General features: G+C 41.3%; 1 protein-coding gene across 1 annotated transcript; it reads left to right on the top strand.

The window, feature by feature from the left end:
* Positions 1-4,858: 4,858 nt before the first annotated feature.
* TRMT10C (tRNA methyltransferase 10C, mitochondrial RNase P subunit) lies at positions 4,859-8,828 on the top strand. Its single transcript, XM_045785312.2, has 2 exons — positions 4,859-4,990; positions 7,413-8,828. The coding sequence occupies exon 2, from the start codon at positions 7,440-7,442 to the stop codon at positions 8,685-8,687; it is 1,248 nt and encodes a 415-aa protein (XP_045641268.1). The 5' UTR covers positions 4,859-4,990; positions 7,413-7,439; the 3' UTR covers positions 8,688-8,828.
* Positions 8,829-14,569: the final 5,741 nt, after the last annotated feature.

Below are 14,569 nucleotides of genomic sequence, written 5' to 3'. Positions count from 1 at the left end.
AGAAGTCTTAATTTGAAACTGTTGTGATTAGGGATATTACAACAGGGAAGACGGATTGGACTCAACTCTGAATACAGCAAAGATAGGGTGTCAGTGATGGAAAACTACTAAGAGGAGACACCAGGGTAGGGAGATTATTGCTAAAGGCAAGCCAGGGCCTCAGACATGAAGAGCGGGGAATGAGAAACTTGATCAGCTATCAGGAGTTGATTTAGCGGGATTCTTGCTAAGACTAAGCTCTGCAGCCTCACAGAAGGCCAAGGTTGAGGATTAGTCCCGAGGGCTCAGAGGAGCCTAACTGAAGTTTAGACAAAGAGAGTCTTTGTCACTTGTATGTCTTCAGGACATGGCAGCTCCCCCAAGGTGAATCACCCAGGTGAAGGAACAAGCAGGAAAATGCACTGCCTCTTAATGACCTACTCTCTGAGTTGCATACTGGTCCACTCTTTTTTTTTTTTTTAAGATTTTATTTATTTATTTGACAAAGAGAAAGACAGCCAGCGAGAGAGGGAACACAGCAGGGAGAGTGGGAGAGGAAGAAACAGGCTCCCAGCGGAGGAGCCCGATGTAGGGCTCTATCCCAGGGCTCTGGGATCACGCCCTGAGCCGAAGGCAGATGCTTAACAACTGAGCCACCCAGGCGCCCCTGGTCCACTTTTTTTTATTTGTTAGAAATGAGTCATTAATCCAAGGGAAGGGGAATTAGGCTCCACCTCTTAAAGGGAGTGCCAAAGAATTGGGGGACATATTTTAGACCACTACATGAGAAATGATGCCAACTGAAATTAATGGTATAGCAACTGGACTCAGTTGTTTGTAATAAGATTATCTCTGCTCTAAAAGCATGTTTATCTCATCATTCAAATTTTTTCTTGTTTTATTTATTTATTCACTTATTTTTATTTTTTTTTAAAGATTTTATTTATTTATTTGACAGAGAGAGACAGCCAATGAGAGAGGGAACACAGCAGGGGGAGTGGAAGAGGAAGAAGCAGGCTCCCAGCAGAAGAGCCTGACGTGGGGCTCAATCCCACAACACCGGGATCACGCCGTGAGCCGAAGGCAGACGCTTAATGACTAAGCCACCCAGGCGCCCCTATTCACTTATTTTTAGAAAGAAAGAGCATTTGCACGCAAAAGCCCTGGGGGTTGAGGCAAAGGGAGAGGGAGAGAGAATCTTAAGCAGGTTCCACACCCAGTGCGGAGCCCAGTGCAGGGCTCAATAACACAACCCTGAGATCAGGATCTGAGCCGAAATCAAGAGTTGGTCACTTAACCAACTAAGCCACTCAGGTGCCCCTTTTTCTTGTTTTAATAAACAGCTCTGTGTACTTAGAACCTTGTTTCTCTTTTTCTGCAAAACATCAGCATTTTTGGCACAAATTTTTGTTTTGAAAATAAAGTTTATTTTAAGCGTTCTCTCCCAGGGGTTACCCTAATGTGCTCCTGTACTCTGACTTTTGATGTTGATCTATTTTTGCAGCTTGAAGTAAATAAAAATAAAAATAAAAATAAAAATTTCCAGTTTCTTGGCTGTACACTGCAGACCAGAGATATGTCCTGATAGAGAAAAGATTGATATGAGAGGACTTCAGGAAAATCTTAAGACCTTGTGGCATCACCATATGATTTGTTTTCCTTGTGGAAAATAGTTAGAGGTAATGGGCTATTATCATTGTTTGTAAGCAAAGTGCATCAAGATTTGTGTGTCACTTTCCAATACCAAACTAAACATATCTTAACAAAAAAGGAGGACACAGGGATGCCTGGGTGGCTCAGTTGGTTAAGCGTCTGCCTTTGGCTCAGGTCATGATTGCAGGGTCCTGGGATCGAGTCCTGCATCGGGCTCCTTGCTCAGCCAGGGATCCTGTTTCTCCCTCTGCCTGCCACTCCCCCTGCTTGTGCTTGCGTGCTCCCTCTCTCTCTTTCCCTTCCTCTGAAAAATAAATATATAAAATCCTTTAAAAAATGTTAATGCTTTATCTACTTTGTATGGGTTGATGGAAATTAAAAAAAAATCCAAACTAATTAGTGGAGCCTAATTTTTTTTTAAAAAAGGAGAACATATTGTTTGCTAAGGGAAGTCTGTCTATTAAAAAGAAAACAAATTTCTTACTTGCTTTTCAATGTTTCTTCAAACACGGTGGTTCTCTAATGTTAGAGTGCATTAGGATAACCTGGAGACCTTGTTAAGACAAAGATTGATTGGCCTCCCTGCCAAAGTTTCTGATTTGGTAAAACTGGTAGATGGGGCATGAAATTTTGCCTAACTAGTTTCCAAGTGATGCTGATGCCGATCCTGCTGCTCTAGGGACCACACTTTGTGAACCACTGTTAGAAAGACTACGTAGGGGCACCTGGGTGGCTCAGTCTGTTAATCGTCTGCCTTCGGCTCAGGGCGTGATCCCAGATTTCGGGCTCCCTGCTTAGTGGGGAGTCTGCTTCTGCCTCTGCCTCTCCCCTCCACTCATGTTCTCTCTCTGGCACTCTCTCTCTCTCTCAAATAAATTAAAAAGTCTTAAAAAAAAAAAAGGCTAGGTAATAAATAGCCAGAGAGATAAGAAAGTTAAATTTACCTCATGTGAGGTGAAAGTTATGATGGATTATCATCTGGCCTAGTTTCCACCCTTGAGGAAAGCAACAAAAGGGGTTTGTTCATTGAGCCCATGTTTATGATCCATGTGAACTGACACATTTATCTTTGCCTCCTATAGTAAGGGAAGGGTCGCATCTCACTCTTCAAGACCAATTCTTCCAGTTGTCTTCCACATAATGTAAAAACAAATATAAATTAAAAATAGGAGATTTAAGTCCATTTCCAGAAACGGAAACTCAAAGTAAGCTGCCATATCTACAAATTGACGTCTATCCCCACCCACCTCTTCCTTTCTTCCTGTTACAAAGGAAGTAGAATTTCCTCGTATCCAAGACCAGTTCCCTCCAATCGTCCTCTGAATACCATCTCTTCAATCTTCTCAGGAAGTTCACCCTTCTCACTCTTTTATTTCCCTCATTCCCTTGCTAAAAATCCTATTGGTTTGTCAAGTCTCTCTCAACATAACAGTAATAATAAGTAACAAAAATTTCCTGGATGCCACACGTAGGAACTGAACCCATTGTATATTGCCCCTGCCGAATTTCATTAAAACATTTACACTTGCTGACTGCATTTTCTCATAATCCACTCATTCCTTAACCACTCTCATGTGGCTTCAGCCTCCAAACTTCACAATATGGTCCCAATGCAATGGATGCTTCCCAGTCTGTGTTACATGATATATAGGCAGCATTTGACCTAGTTGACCCATTTGAAACCTCTTGGGTCACTCTTCCTTGAAACATTCTTCCCTTGGCTTCTGTCATATTCTGATTATTTTACCCCTGTATCTCTAGCTGTTCATTTTCAGTCTCCTTTGCTGACTCCTCCTCTTTACCCAGACACTGGGTAATCTTTTCCACCCACATGGTTTCACAGACTCTGGTTTCAAAGCCTCTTTCATAGCTCTCAAATCTCTAGCTTTGGTTCATTCCCTTTCTCCTTAACTCTAGCCCCATGCAGCCAACTGCCATATATTGTAAAGGAGACATCATTTGACTTTGAAGGGAGCTCAGTCATTATGTCTAAAATTGCTCTCACTAACTCTGCCCTCACCCCATCTACTCCTTTTCCTCATTCCCTGCACCACTAATCACTGCCTGTCTCAATGCTCAAAGTAGAATATTGAATTCTCCTTCTACCCCCAAATATCAATCACCGAATTTTATCATTTTTACTTCTCTTTTTTTAAGATTTTATTTATTCATTTGACAGAGAGAGACAGCCAGTGAGAGAGGGAACACAAGCAGGGGGAGTGGGAGAGGAAGAAGCAGACTCCTAGCGGAGGATCCTGATGTGGGGCTCGATCCCAGAACGCCGGGATCACGCCCTGAGCTGAAGGCAGACGCTTAACGACTGTGCCACCCAGGCGCCCCCATTTTTACTTCTTAAATATCTTCCAAATCTGTTACTCTGTCAGTAGTGTCCTTTGATGTACAAAAGTTTTTAATTGTGTACAAAATGTCTATGTTTTCTTCTGGTGCTTGTGCTTTTGGGGTCCTAAACAAGAAATCATTGCCAAATCCAATGTCATGAAGTTTCCCCCCATGTGTCCTTCTAAGAGTTCTATAGTTTTGACTTTTATGTTGAAGTCTTTGATCCATTTTGAGTTAATTTTTATATGGTTTTAGGTTAAGGGTCCAACTTTGTTCAGCACCATTCCTTGAAAAAGACTGTCCTTTCCCCAGTGAATGATGTTGCGTCTAATGATTTAATAGTGACAACTAAATTAAAACACTTGAAAATGTGCTGGCTAAACAAAGCACTGAATTTTGATCCAAAGGTCACTTAATTTGCAGTGTGTGACTTAATTTCATTTTCACAGTAAATTTAACAAATGAGCTAAGAGGAGTGAGAGATATTTCGTGTTGCCTATCGTGTTCCAAGCATTGTACCAGGTGCTGGTGATACGTTGGTCACAAAGGGTAGTGTTAAAGTCCTAGCATCAAGCAAAGTTGAGTGAGACTTGTGAAAACATTTTATTTAAGCACTATGTGAGCAAATGCTGATAAATACGTGCACCAGGCAGAGAGTAGGTTAAGAGAAGAGGAACAGAATTTTTTTAAATAGTGGTGTCGCCGAATAAAATCAGCTACAAACACACACCGGGTGAGAGGATGGCTGGCATGGCCCCCAAACCAGCAACCAGCATTCTCCACGACACCACTGCTTTCGCGTTGGAAGGCTTTCCCCTGGTGGCGGGACGTCATAGGGAAGCGCCGAGGAGAGTGGGCGGGATTTCCGCCCCGGCTGACCTTTAAGGTCCGGAAACTAAAGCAACAACCGTAATTGTGTGAAGTGCGTGTTCGTGCGCTGCAGTTCGCCGGGGAGTACTGCGTCCTGTCGGGGTCCCTGTGGTTGGCACCAGCGGGAGCCACTGTGTCTGCACTCCTGGTATGGGCATGTTTCTTATCTTAATTGTGTGTGTGGAGGTGAGAGGACACGGGAAACCGTTCTAAGAGACACTTAGTGGAGCATGTGCGCCAAGAAGGCCCACAGATAAGTGGAAGCCCAGTGATTTTTAAACTGTAAGTAGCACAATCTCTGGAACAAGAGCAATGTTTACTAAAATGATATCCTTGTTTGTTTTAAAATTTGGGTTTCATTTCTATGATATCCTAAAAAATCTTTACCGGTTACAAAGACAAAACTCCAAGGATTTTGTTTCTGAAATCAGTGTTTCTCATATTGGGGCTGAGGACTCCCCGTTAAATATTTCAGGGAGTCTAAATTGTTTTTTTAGGACGTGTCTGAACATAGGGCGCCTGGCTGGGTCAGTCTGAAGAGCATGCGACTCTTGATCTCGGGGACCTGACCATGTTGCGTGTAGAGATTACTTAAAAAGCAAAACAACAACAACAAAAACTTAAAAAAATTTTTTTAGAGTAAGCTGTCTACCCAACCTGGGGTCTGAACTCAGGACACCCCCCTCCCACATCAAGAGTCACATGCTCTACCAACTGAGCCAGCCAGCTGCCCCCCCCAAATAAACTTTTTTTAAGGTGTCTGAACATGTTTTAAATGTGAAAAGCATTGGACCAGGATATTTATTCAAAAAATACTTGAGTGATTCCTGTGAGCCATAAACTGCCAAGCACTGGGTTCGATGTTAATATAAATAGTCCTTGTCCTGATAGAGTCTACCATCTAGTCAGCCAAATAAGTAACCTGGCAATTACAAAACAGTGTTACAAATATGATAGAGAGGTAGAGGGCGCTATAAGAACTAGTAGGAGGAACACTTGATCTAAAGCTTGAGGTGAAGAATAGCTAGAGATTAGCTGAGGAGATAAGCAAAAGGTGATTTTGTGGAAAACTTCAAAAGCCATGTTTATAAGTTTGGAATTTAACCTGGCAGCAGTGGGTTTAAAAATACACATTGGGACCATACCAGTGCATTGATCAGATTTACAGTAACTCCAAATGGCTTAGAGATGAGGCAGAGCAAATCTGGATGCTAGGGGATACAATTAAGATAATGGAATTCAAAAGAAGTTAATGGATTCAAGACATATTTAGAAAGTAAAGTGAATGTAATTCAAATAGATTAGATATGGTGGGTGTGAGAGAGGACAGTAATAAAATGACCCCCAGTTTCTGGCTTCAGCAAATGGATGAATAGCAGTGTCCCTCCTTGAAACCATGTGGAAGGTAAAGCAGATTGGAAAGGGGGGGAAAGGGGGGGTAGGGGGGTTAAGACAATTCAGAGGCACATCTACTTTTAAAGGAGGGGAAGACATCTGAGCATCAGGGCACAGCTTAGAGAGCCACTCCCAGAAGCATGCAGAGTCATTAAATGAAGCAGAGGGAAGAAGGAATTTTTCAGGTGTTTCAGTTGCATTTTGTAAAAAGTGTATTTCCTTTTTTTTTTTTTTTTTTGGCTTCAAATCCTGTACTAGTTTCACATTTTTAAGCATCTTCATTGTTTTCTGGATATCCAGACCTTTAGGATAAAATTGTGGAGCTTATATATATTTTCCCTAATTTTGGACATTTTGTTTGGCAATAACAATATTTGCTGCAAAATAAACTCTGAACTGGAGAAAAGAGGTTTATTTCATTCTTGTTTTTAAAGATTTTATTTATTTGGGAGAGAGCGTGAGTAGGGGTGGGTAGGCAGAGGGGGAAACTGACACCCTGCTGAGCAGGGAACCCAGTATGGGGCTCAATATCAGGACCCATGAGATCATGACCCGGGCTGAAGGCAGCAGCTTAACTAAGGCACCCAGGCGCCCCTATTTTGTTTTTTTTCTTACATCAGTAGATCTTCCTGTATTTCTGTTCTGAAAACATAAGAGCGTTGATAGAGCAGCTCCTAAGTGCTTTTTATTAGTTGTCATCCTCTATAACTTTTCTGCCCTTTGTCTTATTGTGTTCATGTGTTGCTTATGTTAAGGAGCTTATAGTTTGGGTCTGTATCCGGACTTAGTATAGAATGGAGAAGAATATAGCATCATGATCTCACCCATATCAGCAGAACATTACTTTGTTATCCAGTTAACACTGATATTCTGGGCCCCTAGATATAATTCTAAAAAGGATCGTTCTTTAAGGTATTCTTTTCCCTAAAGCAGTAGTGATTTTCATGTCTAAAATAAGAACCCAGATAAGTTTTAAACTTTTTGCCTGATGAGTTATCACAGGCTCTGTGCCACAGGAGTCTAGGAAAAATTAATGGTACAACAAATAAAGTTGTGCTCACTTTGTGTTTCAAAAATAGTTGCCTTTTGGTGTCTCCAGTTTATACTTGCACAGTTAGTTGACAGGTTTTAAAAATCTTTATCTAACTTTTCATTACATTTTGTTTCTTTTATAGGGGTCTTACATGCGTATTTAACTCAAAATGAGTGGTAGTATCATCTTAAGATCTTGTGCCAGATTTTTGGTGCCATTTACCATTCCTACGAAGAGAAGGGTTTTATGTTCAGCAGTTCTGCAGAGATACATGTCTTCCAAAATACCAGCTGTGTCCTATCCTAATAAGGAGAATACATCAACTCCTGAACAGCTGGGATTGGATGGGTGGAAAATTACAATGAAATCTAGTGTGCAAGAAGAAGATGTTTCAACAGTCTCAAGTAACAAGGATGAAGATCCTCTGGCTGCTATCAGGGAGTTAGTTGAGATGTGGAGATTGCTTGGCAAAGAAGTACCAGAACACATCAGTGAAGAAGAACTCAAAACTGCTATGGAATGTGTTTCTAAATCATCAAAAAAAAAGTACTTAAAATATTTATATATTAAGGAAAAAAAGAAAAAAGCTAAGCAAATAAAAAAGGAAATGAAAGCAGCAACAAGGGAAAAAGCAGTAAAAGAACAGTTGCTAGAAACTGCTAAGGAAGATAAACAGCAAAACTTTCTGTTTCTACGACTTTGGGATAGGAATATGGACATTGCCATGGGCTGGAAAGGTGCTCAGGCCATGCAGTTTGGACAACCTTTGGTTTTTGACATGGATTATGATAATTACATGAAACCAAGAGAACTTCAGAATACTGTTTCCCAACTTTTAGAAAGTGAAGGATGGAACAGAAGAGATGTTGATCCTTTCCATCTTTATTTCTGCAACCTTAAAACAGATGGTGCTTATCATAAAGAGTTAGTTAAACGTTATGGAGAAAAATGGGACAAATTGCTTCTAACAGCAACAGAAAAGTCTCATGTAGATTTATTCCCAAAGGATAGTATTATATATTTAACTGCAGATTCTCCCAAGGTTATGACTACTTTCAAGCATGATAAAATTTATATAGTGGGATCTTTTGTTGATAAGGCTATGCAGACAGGCACATCCCTGGCCAAGGCAAAACGGCTGAAGCTGGCAACAGAATGCCTTCCATTAGATAAATATTTACAGTGGGACACTGGTACCAAAAATCTCACCTTAGATCAAATGATACGTATTTTGTTATGTCTGAAAAACACTGGTAGTTGGGAGGAGGCTCTGAAGTTTGTTCCTAGGAGAAAACATATTGGTTATATGGAGATTTCTCAGCATTCTCAAGAGTTTGTCAACAGACTGAAGAATTCAAAGACCTTTAATTCATTTCCAAAAGGCTCTCTACACACACAGAAAAGGTGGCGTAAATGAGAAAATTTGATAACTTAAAAAATAAATGTTCACAATATATGTAAATCAAACCATGATGCTGTATGCCTAAACTTATACTGTAATGAATGTCAATTACTTCTCAATAAAACTGGAAGAAAAAAAGTGGAAAATGGAGTGGAAATACAATTTACTGTCTGTTTCTTCCTGAATGGAATTCACTTGTTTTTTCTTTTAAAGGTTGTCTTTCCAAACTAACTGAAGTGTTTTTCCCCAATTAATTAAATTTCTGCAAAACTTTGGAAATATATTTTGTTTACTATAAAAATAATCTTAGTAAAAAAAATTGTCCAAGTTTGTTGAGCCCGGTAAAACAATTGTACCATTGCTGTGGCTTTTTTGTGACTATTTTTGAGTCTCAGAGTCCATTTTCTTTTTCTTTTTTAGATTTTATTTATTTTAGAGAGAAGGAGAGTGAGTGTGCATGAGTGGGGAGGGGGAAAGAGGGAGAAGGACAAGCACACTCCTTGCTCAGCAGGGAGCCCGATGAGGGAATCCATCCCAGGACCCCAGGATTATGACCTGGCCAAAGGCAGATACATGTTTCACCAATTGAGACACCCAGGTGCCCCTCCTTTTTTTTTTTTTTTTTTTTCTTGTTGTTGTAAGATTTATTATTTAGAGCAGGGGGAGAGGGAAAGAGGATCCTCAAGCAGACTCCCCACTGAGGGCAGAGGCCCCTGATCCGAGACTCAATCCCAGGACCCTGAGATCATGCTCAGCTGAAATCAAGAGTCAATCACTTGGACTGAGCCATCCAGGCACCCCTCCATTTTCCTTCTTAAATGTTATTTTCACAATGTCGACAACTACCCTTTCGTCAAAAATTGTTACAGAAAACGAGTTTAAACTTCAGGTGGTAGTTCACTTATTAAAGTAATATTTGGTACAGTGCTGGGCATGTCAGGCACTGAGTTTTTGTTTAACCGAATCTTGGTTAAACAAAAGGTTAAGACTTATCCCTTGGCATGTCATGGGATTTGCGTGTATTATGAAAAATGGGGTTGGGATGAAATTCATTTCATGTCCTGGAAAAAAGGGGGTTTACTTGATGAATCTTAAATACAGCACTTCCGTATTGTATAGAGTGCTTTCCTTTTTTTTTTAAGATTTTATTTCTTTGAGACATAGCGCATGAGCTGGGGGAGAGGCGGAGGGACAAGCCAACTCCCTGCTGAACGGGAAGCTGGATCAGGGGCTCCGTCCCAGGACCCTGAGGTCATGACCAGAGCTGAAGTCAGATGCTTAACTCACTGAGCCACCTAGGTTCCCCAGCTTTCTGGCCACAGCTGTTTATCCCCAAGGAGACAGCTCACTCAAACTTAGAGATGGGCATCTGACTTTAAGATAGGCCAGTCAGAGCCCTTTTCTAGGATTTTGGATTTGAGAACTAAACCTGTGTCACTGTCTGATGGTGGGCTTTGACAGATAGGAAGCTCGAATTGATGGTGGTCTTCCTTTTTATGAAGGAAGACAGGCTATATAGTAGGGAATGGAGCTTACATATAAAAATAAGACCAACTTTTGGAGCTGTTTAAATCCCTGCTTCCAATTATCCCTGTGGTCCAGCTATAGATTTGCCTTTAGCATTCATTGATTGTTTAAACCTCATGCAATACCCTGGTAATTCCTCTAATTCCCCTTTTCTGCCTAAGCCAGTTGGAGTTGGGTTTCTGCCTCTTGCTACCTAATAAGTCCTACTAGAGAAAATGTGTACTTGTTTCCTAAGAAAAGAACTTTAGGAAATGTTCATTGTAGACTACCTGCACTGTTAAATTTTTTGAAAACATAGGAAATAGAGATGGATAGCCAAATACTTCTACCTAGTTTCTGAACTGGAAATTGACATGAGATATGCAGTCCAATATATTTCTTAAAGCAGGATTTCATCTTTTATCAAATACCGCTAAGTGTCTACTCTGCCAAGCAATATGCAGTTTACATGAATTATTTAAAACAACTATTATACTATTATATATCATATTAAACTACTATTATGGTACCTATAACTTAGTTGCTTAATAGTACCTTTTTTACAGATAAGGAAAATTTACTCCAAAGTCAGCCTTTAAGTGTAGTCTCAGAATTCAAAAGATCTGTCTGACTTTAAAGTCCCGGCTTTCAACCTGTAAATTATGCACTCTATAATAAGGTGAGTATGAAGTGCAATGGAAAAGCAATGGATGTCTAACCTAAACTCGTGAGTGGAATCAGGAAGGGCCTTGCGAAAGTGGTAAGTATGATATGAATGAATCTCAACCTTTGACCCAACTAAGTGGCAAGGTGCTAATACTTGAGCTATTTGAGATACAATGAAGATAAAATAGCGTAGTGCTTAAGAACACGGTTTAGGGGGGGCGCCTGGGTGGCACAGTGGTTGAGCGTCTGCCTTCGGCTCAGGGCATGATCCCGGCATTGTGGGATCGAGCCCCACATCAGGCTCCTCCGCTATGAGCCTGCTTCTTCCTCTCCCACTCCCCCTGCTTGTGTTCCCTCTCTCGCTGGCCGTCTCTATCTCAAATAAATAAATAAAATCTTAAAAAAAAAAAAAAGAATAGGGTTTAGGGGGCGCCTGGGTGGCTCAGTCGTTAAGCGTCTGCCTTCAGCTCAGGTCATGATCCCAGCGTCCTGGGATCGAGCCCCACATAGGTCTCCCTGCTCAGCGGGAGGCCTGCTTCTCCCTCTCCCACTCCTCCTGCTTGTGTTCCCTCTCTTGCTGTGTCTCTCTCTGTCAAATAAATAAAATCTTAAAAAAAAAAAAAAAGAATAGGGTTTAGGATTGCCTGGCAGGGGGCGCCTGGGTGGCACAGCGGTTAAAGCGTCTGCCTTCGGCTCAGGGCGTGATCCCAGCCTTACAGGATCGAGCCCCACATCACGCTCCTCCGCTATGAGCCTGCTTCTTCCTCTCCCACTCCCCCTGCTTGTGTTCCCTCTCTCGCTGGCTGTCTCTATCTCTGTTGAATAAATAAATAAAAATCTTAAAAAAAAAAAAAAAAGGATTGCCTGGCAGGACTGGCACCTAGAGTGAGGCAAACAAGGCTTCTAGGGCACCTTACTGATCTCCGAAGTCCCAGCCCTACTCCTTGGGTTCCAGCTCCACCGTAGGCTCTGACACCTAAATTGCTTAATCTCTTAAAATTTCAGTTTTCCTCCTTTATGAAAAGGAGATCAGAATGTGTGGACTTTTTTTTTTTTAAGATTTTATTTGACAGAGAGCGGGCGGGTACACACATGTGCACGAGCATAGGTAGGGGAGTGGCAGGCAGAGAGAAAAGTAGGCTCCCCACTGAGCAAGGAGTCCGATTTGGGGCTTGATCTCAGGACCCTGGGATCATGACCTGAGCTGAAGCCAGATGCTTAACCAACTGAGCCACAGAGGTGCCCCAAAATGTATGGAATTTCTAATACTAGTATATGCAAGTTATTTGTCTTTTTGAGGAGTATATTCTTATTTCCTTGTAATGATATGCTAAGGTATTTTATTGAGGTAACACTAGAATTTAAAATTTTAATGAAAAAAAGACCATTTTCTTTCCAAACAGCTAAGCAGTAACTGATTTCTTTTTTCTCTTTTCTTTTCAAGATTTTATTTATTCGAGAGAGGGAGAGAGAGAGAGAGAGAGAGAGAGAGAGAGCACTAGCACGAGTAGGGGGAGTAGAAGCAGACTCCCCGCTGAGCAGGAAGCTCTTTACCTGAGGCTCAATCCTAGGACTCCGGGGTCATCACCTGATCCAAAAGCAGACGCTTAACCGCTAACCAACCGAGCCACCCAGGAACCCCTGATTTCTAAGACTCTTCCCTTGCACAGATAAATTACAATGGCAAGTTCAGCCACGGTTTGAACTCATACGATTTTAATTTTCCAAATATTTTGGATTTTGGAATTTAACAGAACCTTAGATACTACTTCAATGTCTCCAAATTAAATGGTCTGATTTCCCAGGCACTAAGTATAAAGTAGTGGCTCTTCTATCTCAAACACCCAATAATTTATAGTATTCTTGCACTCCGAAGGTAATTTTTTGTTGCCTATGTTCTAATTATCTTCCCTAGTAGGCAGATGTTTTCATGTAATACCATTTCTAGCTCTCTCCTTTTGCTCTTTTCAAACATGCTACCAACTTCCCAGATTTTAAGGATTTTATTTATTTATTTGAGAGAGGGAGAGAGTGCACAAGCAGGGGGAGGGGCAGAGGAAGAGGGACAAGCAGACTCCTTGCTGAGCAGGAATCCGGACACGGGGCTCGATCCCAGGACCCTGAGATCATGACCAGAGCTGAAGTCAGATGCTTAACTGACTGAGCCACCCAGGTGCCCCCCAACTTCCCAGATTTTAATTATTAAAACAATTTTAAAAGGAAGAAGTCTTTACTTGTTAACTATTATCCCTACTATATTACCCATTTTAAATTCTTAATATCTAAGCCAGACTCTTCAAGCAAGTATTAAGAACATACTGTTTCCATTTCCTCCCCACACTGCTATTCAATAGCATATGTGCTTTTAAAATTCCCAGTAGCCACATTAAAAACAAGCAGGTGAAATTAATATATTTTATTTAACCCATATGCTAGCCGGATTATCCCTTCAATTTGTAATCTGTATAAAAACTAATGAGATTTTACATTCATATTCTTTTTTTATATGCTAAGCCTTCAAAATCTGGTTACAGCATATCTTGATTTGAATGCCATTTGATCCCCATGACCACCCTCAGAGGAGGTACAATTATTATTTGTTTTTTTTAAATATATTTTTAAAGATTTTATTTATTTGTCAGAGAGAGAGCACACAAGCAGGGGAAGAGGCAGACAGAGGGAGAAGGCGGCTCCCCGCTGAGCAAGGAGCCTGATGCTGAGCAAGGAGCCTGATTTAGGGGTGGAGCCCAGGAAACTGACAGATATCATGACCTGGGCTGAAGGCAGATGTTTAACTGACTGAGCCACCCAAGCGCCCCTCCTTAAAATTAATTTCTGTTAACACTCATCTTTTAATATAGGGCAAACCCAGAAACTCCAGGTCCCTAGGTGAAGAATTGATCCCATATGGCAAGAGGGCAGTATAAATACAGGGAGAAAGGGAAGATGAGTCTTAAAAGTTAGGCTAGGGCCCAATATAACACTTGGACCTCCTTCTGCAAACCCTAGGGATTCACTGAAGTTTTCTAAGGTGGAAATGACTGCAATCTTAACTGAATGAGGTAACTTCTCTCTTTAAAAATTTTTTTCATTTATTTGTTAGAGAGAGCACGCGCACGCACAAGCAGGCAGGCGGCAGAGGGGGAAGTAGGCTCCCCACTGAGCAAGGAGCTGGATGTGGGACTTGATCCCAGGACCCTCAGATCATGATCTCATCCAAAGGCAGAGGCTTAACCGACTGAGCCACCCAGGCCACCAAAATAATTCTTTTAATTTGGTATGACGATTACGACCTACAGAAGAAGTAGTTTTACCATTTGGCTACGTGACCTTAGACAAATTACTCTTTGGCCTCAATTCTCATAGCTAATTAAAAAGAAGATAATTCCGCATTGGGCTGTTGTAGGGATTAAATGAGATAGTGTTTGACACTAGAGGGCGCTCCATAAATACTGTGTTTTGATTTAAGGACGCTTTTTTTTTTTTTTTTTAAGTTTTATTTATGTAAGTAATCTCTACACTCAACATGGGGCCGGAACTCAGGACCCCGAGTTCAGTCCCACGCTCTTCTGAGCCAGCCAGGAGTCCCCAACTGCCCTCTCCCCCACGCCCGCTTTCAAAAAAAAAAAAAGCAAGCATGCACAGGTGATCACAGAATGAACAGAGCCCGCTCCCTTCAGCTGTAGTCACACCCTGGTCTGCAGAAACCTTACAAGATTCACCGT

Source organism: Ursus americanus, chromosome 4, assembly GCF_024610735.1.
Source record: "Ursus americanus isolate L20-20 chromosome 4, mUrsAme1.1.p, whole genome shotgun sequence".
NCBI classification, from domain to species: Eukaryota; Metazoa; Chordata; class Mammalia; order Carnivora; family Ursidae; genus Ursus; species Ursus americanus.
This window is presented reverse-complemented; position numbering and strand designations above follow the sequence as displayed.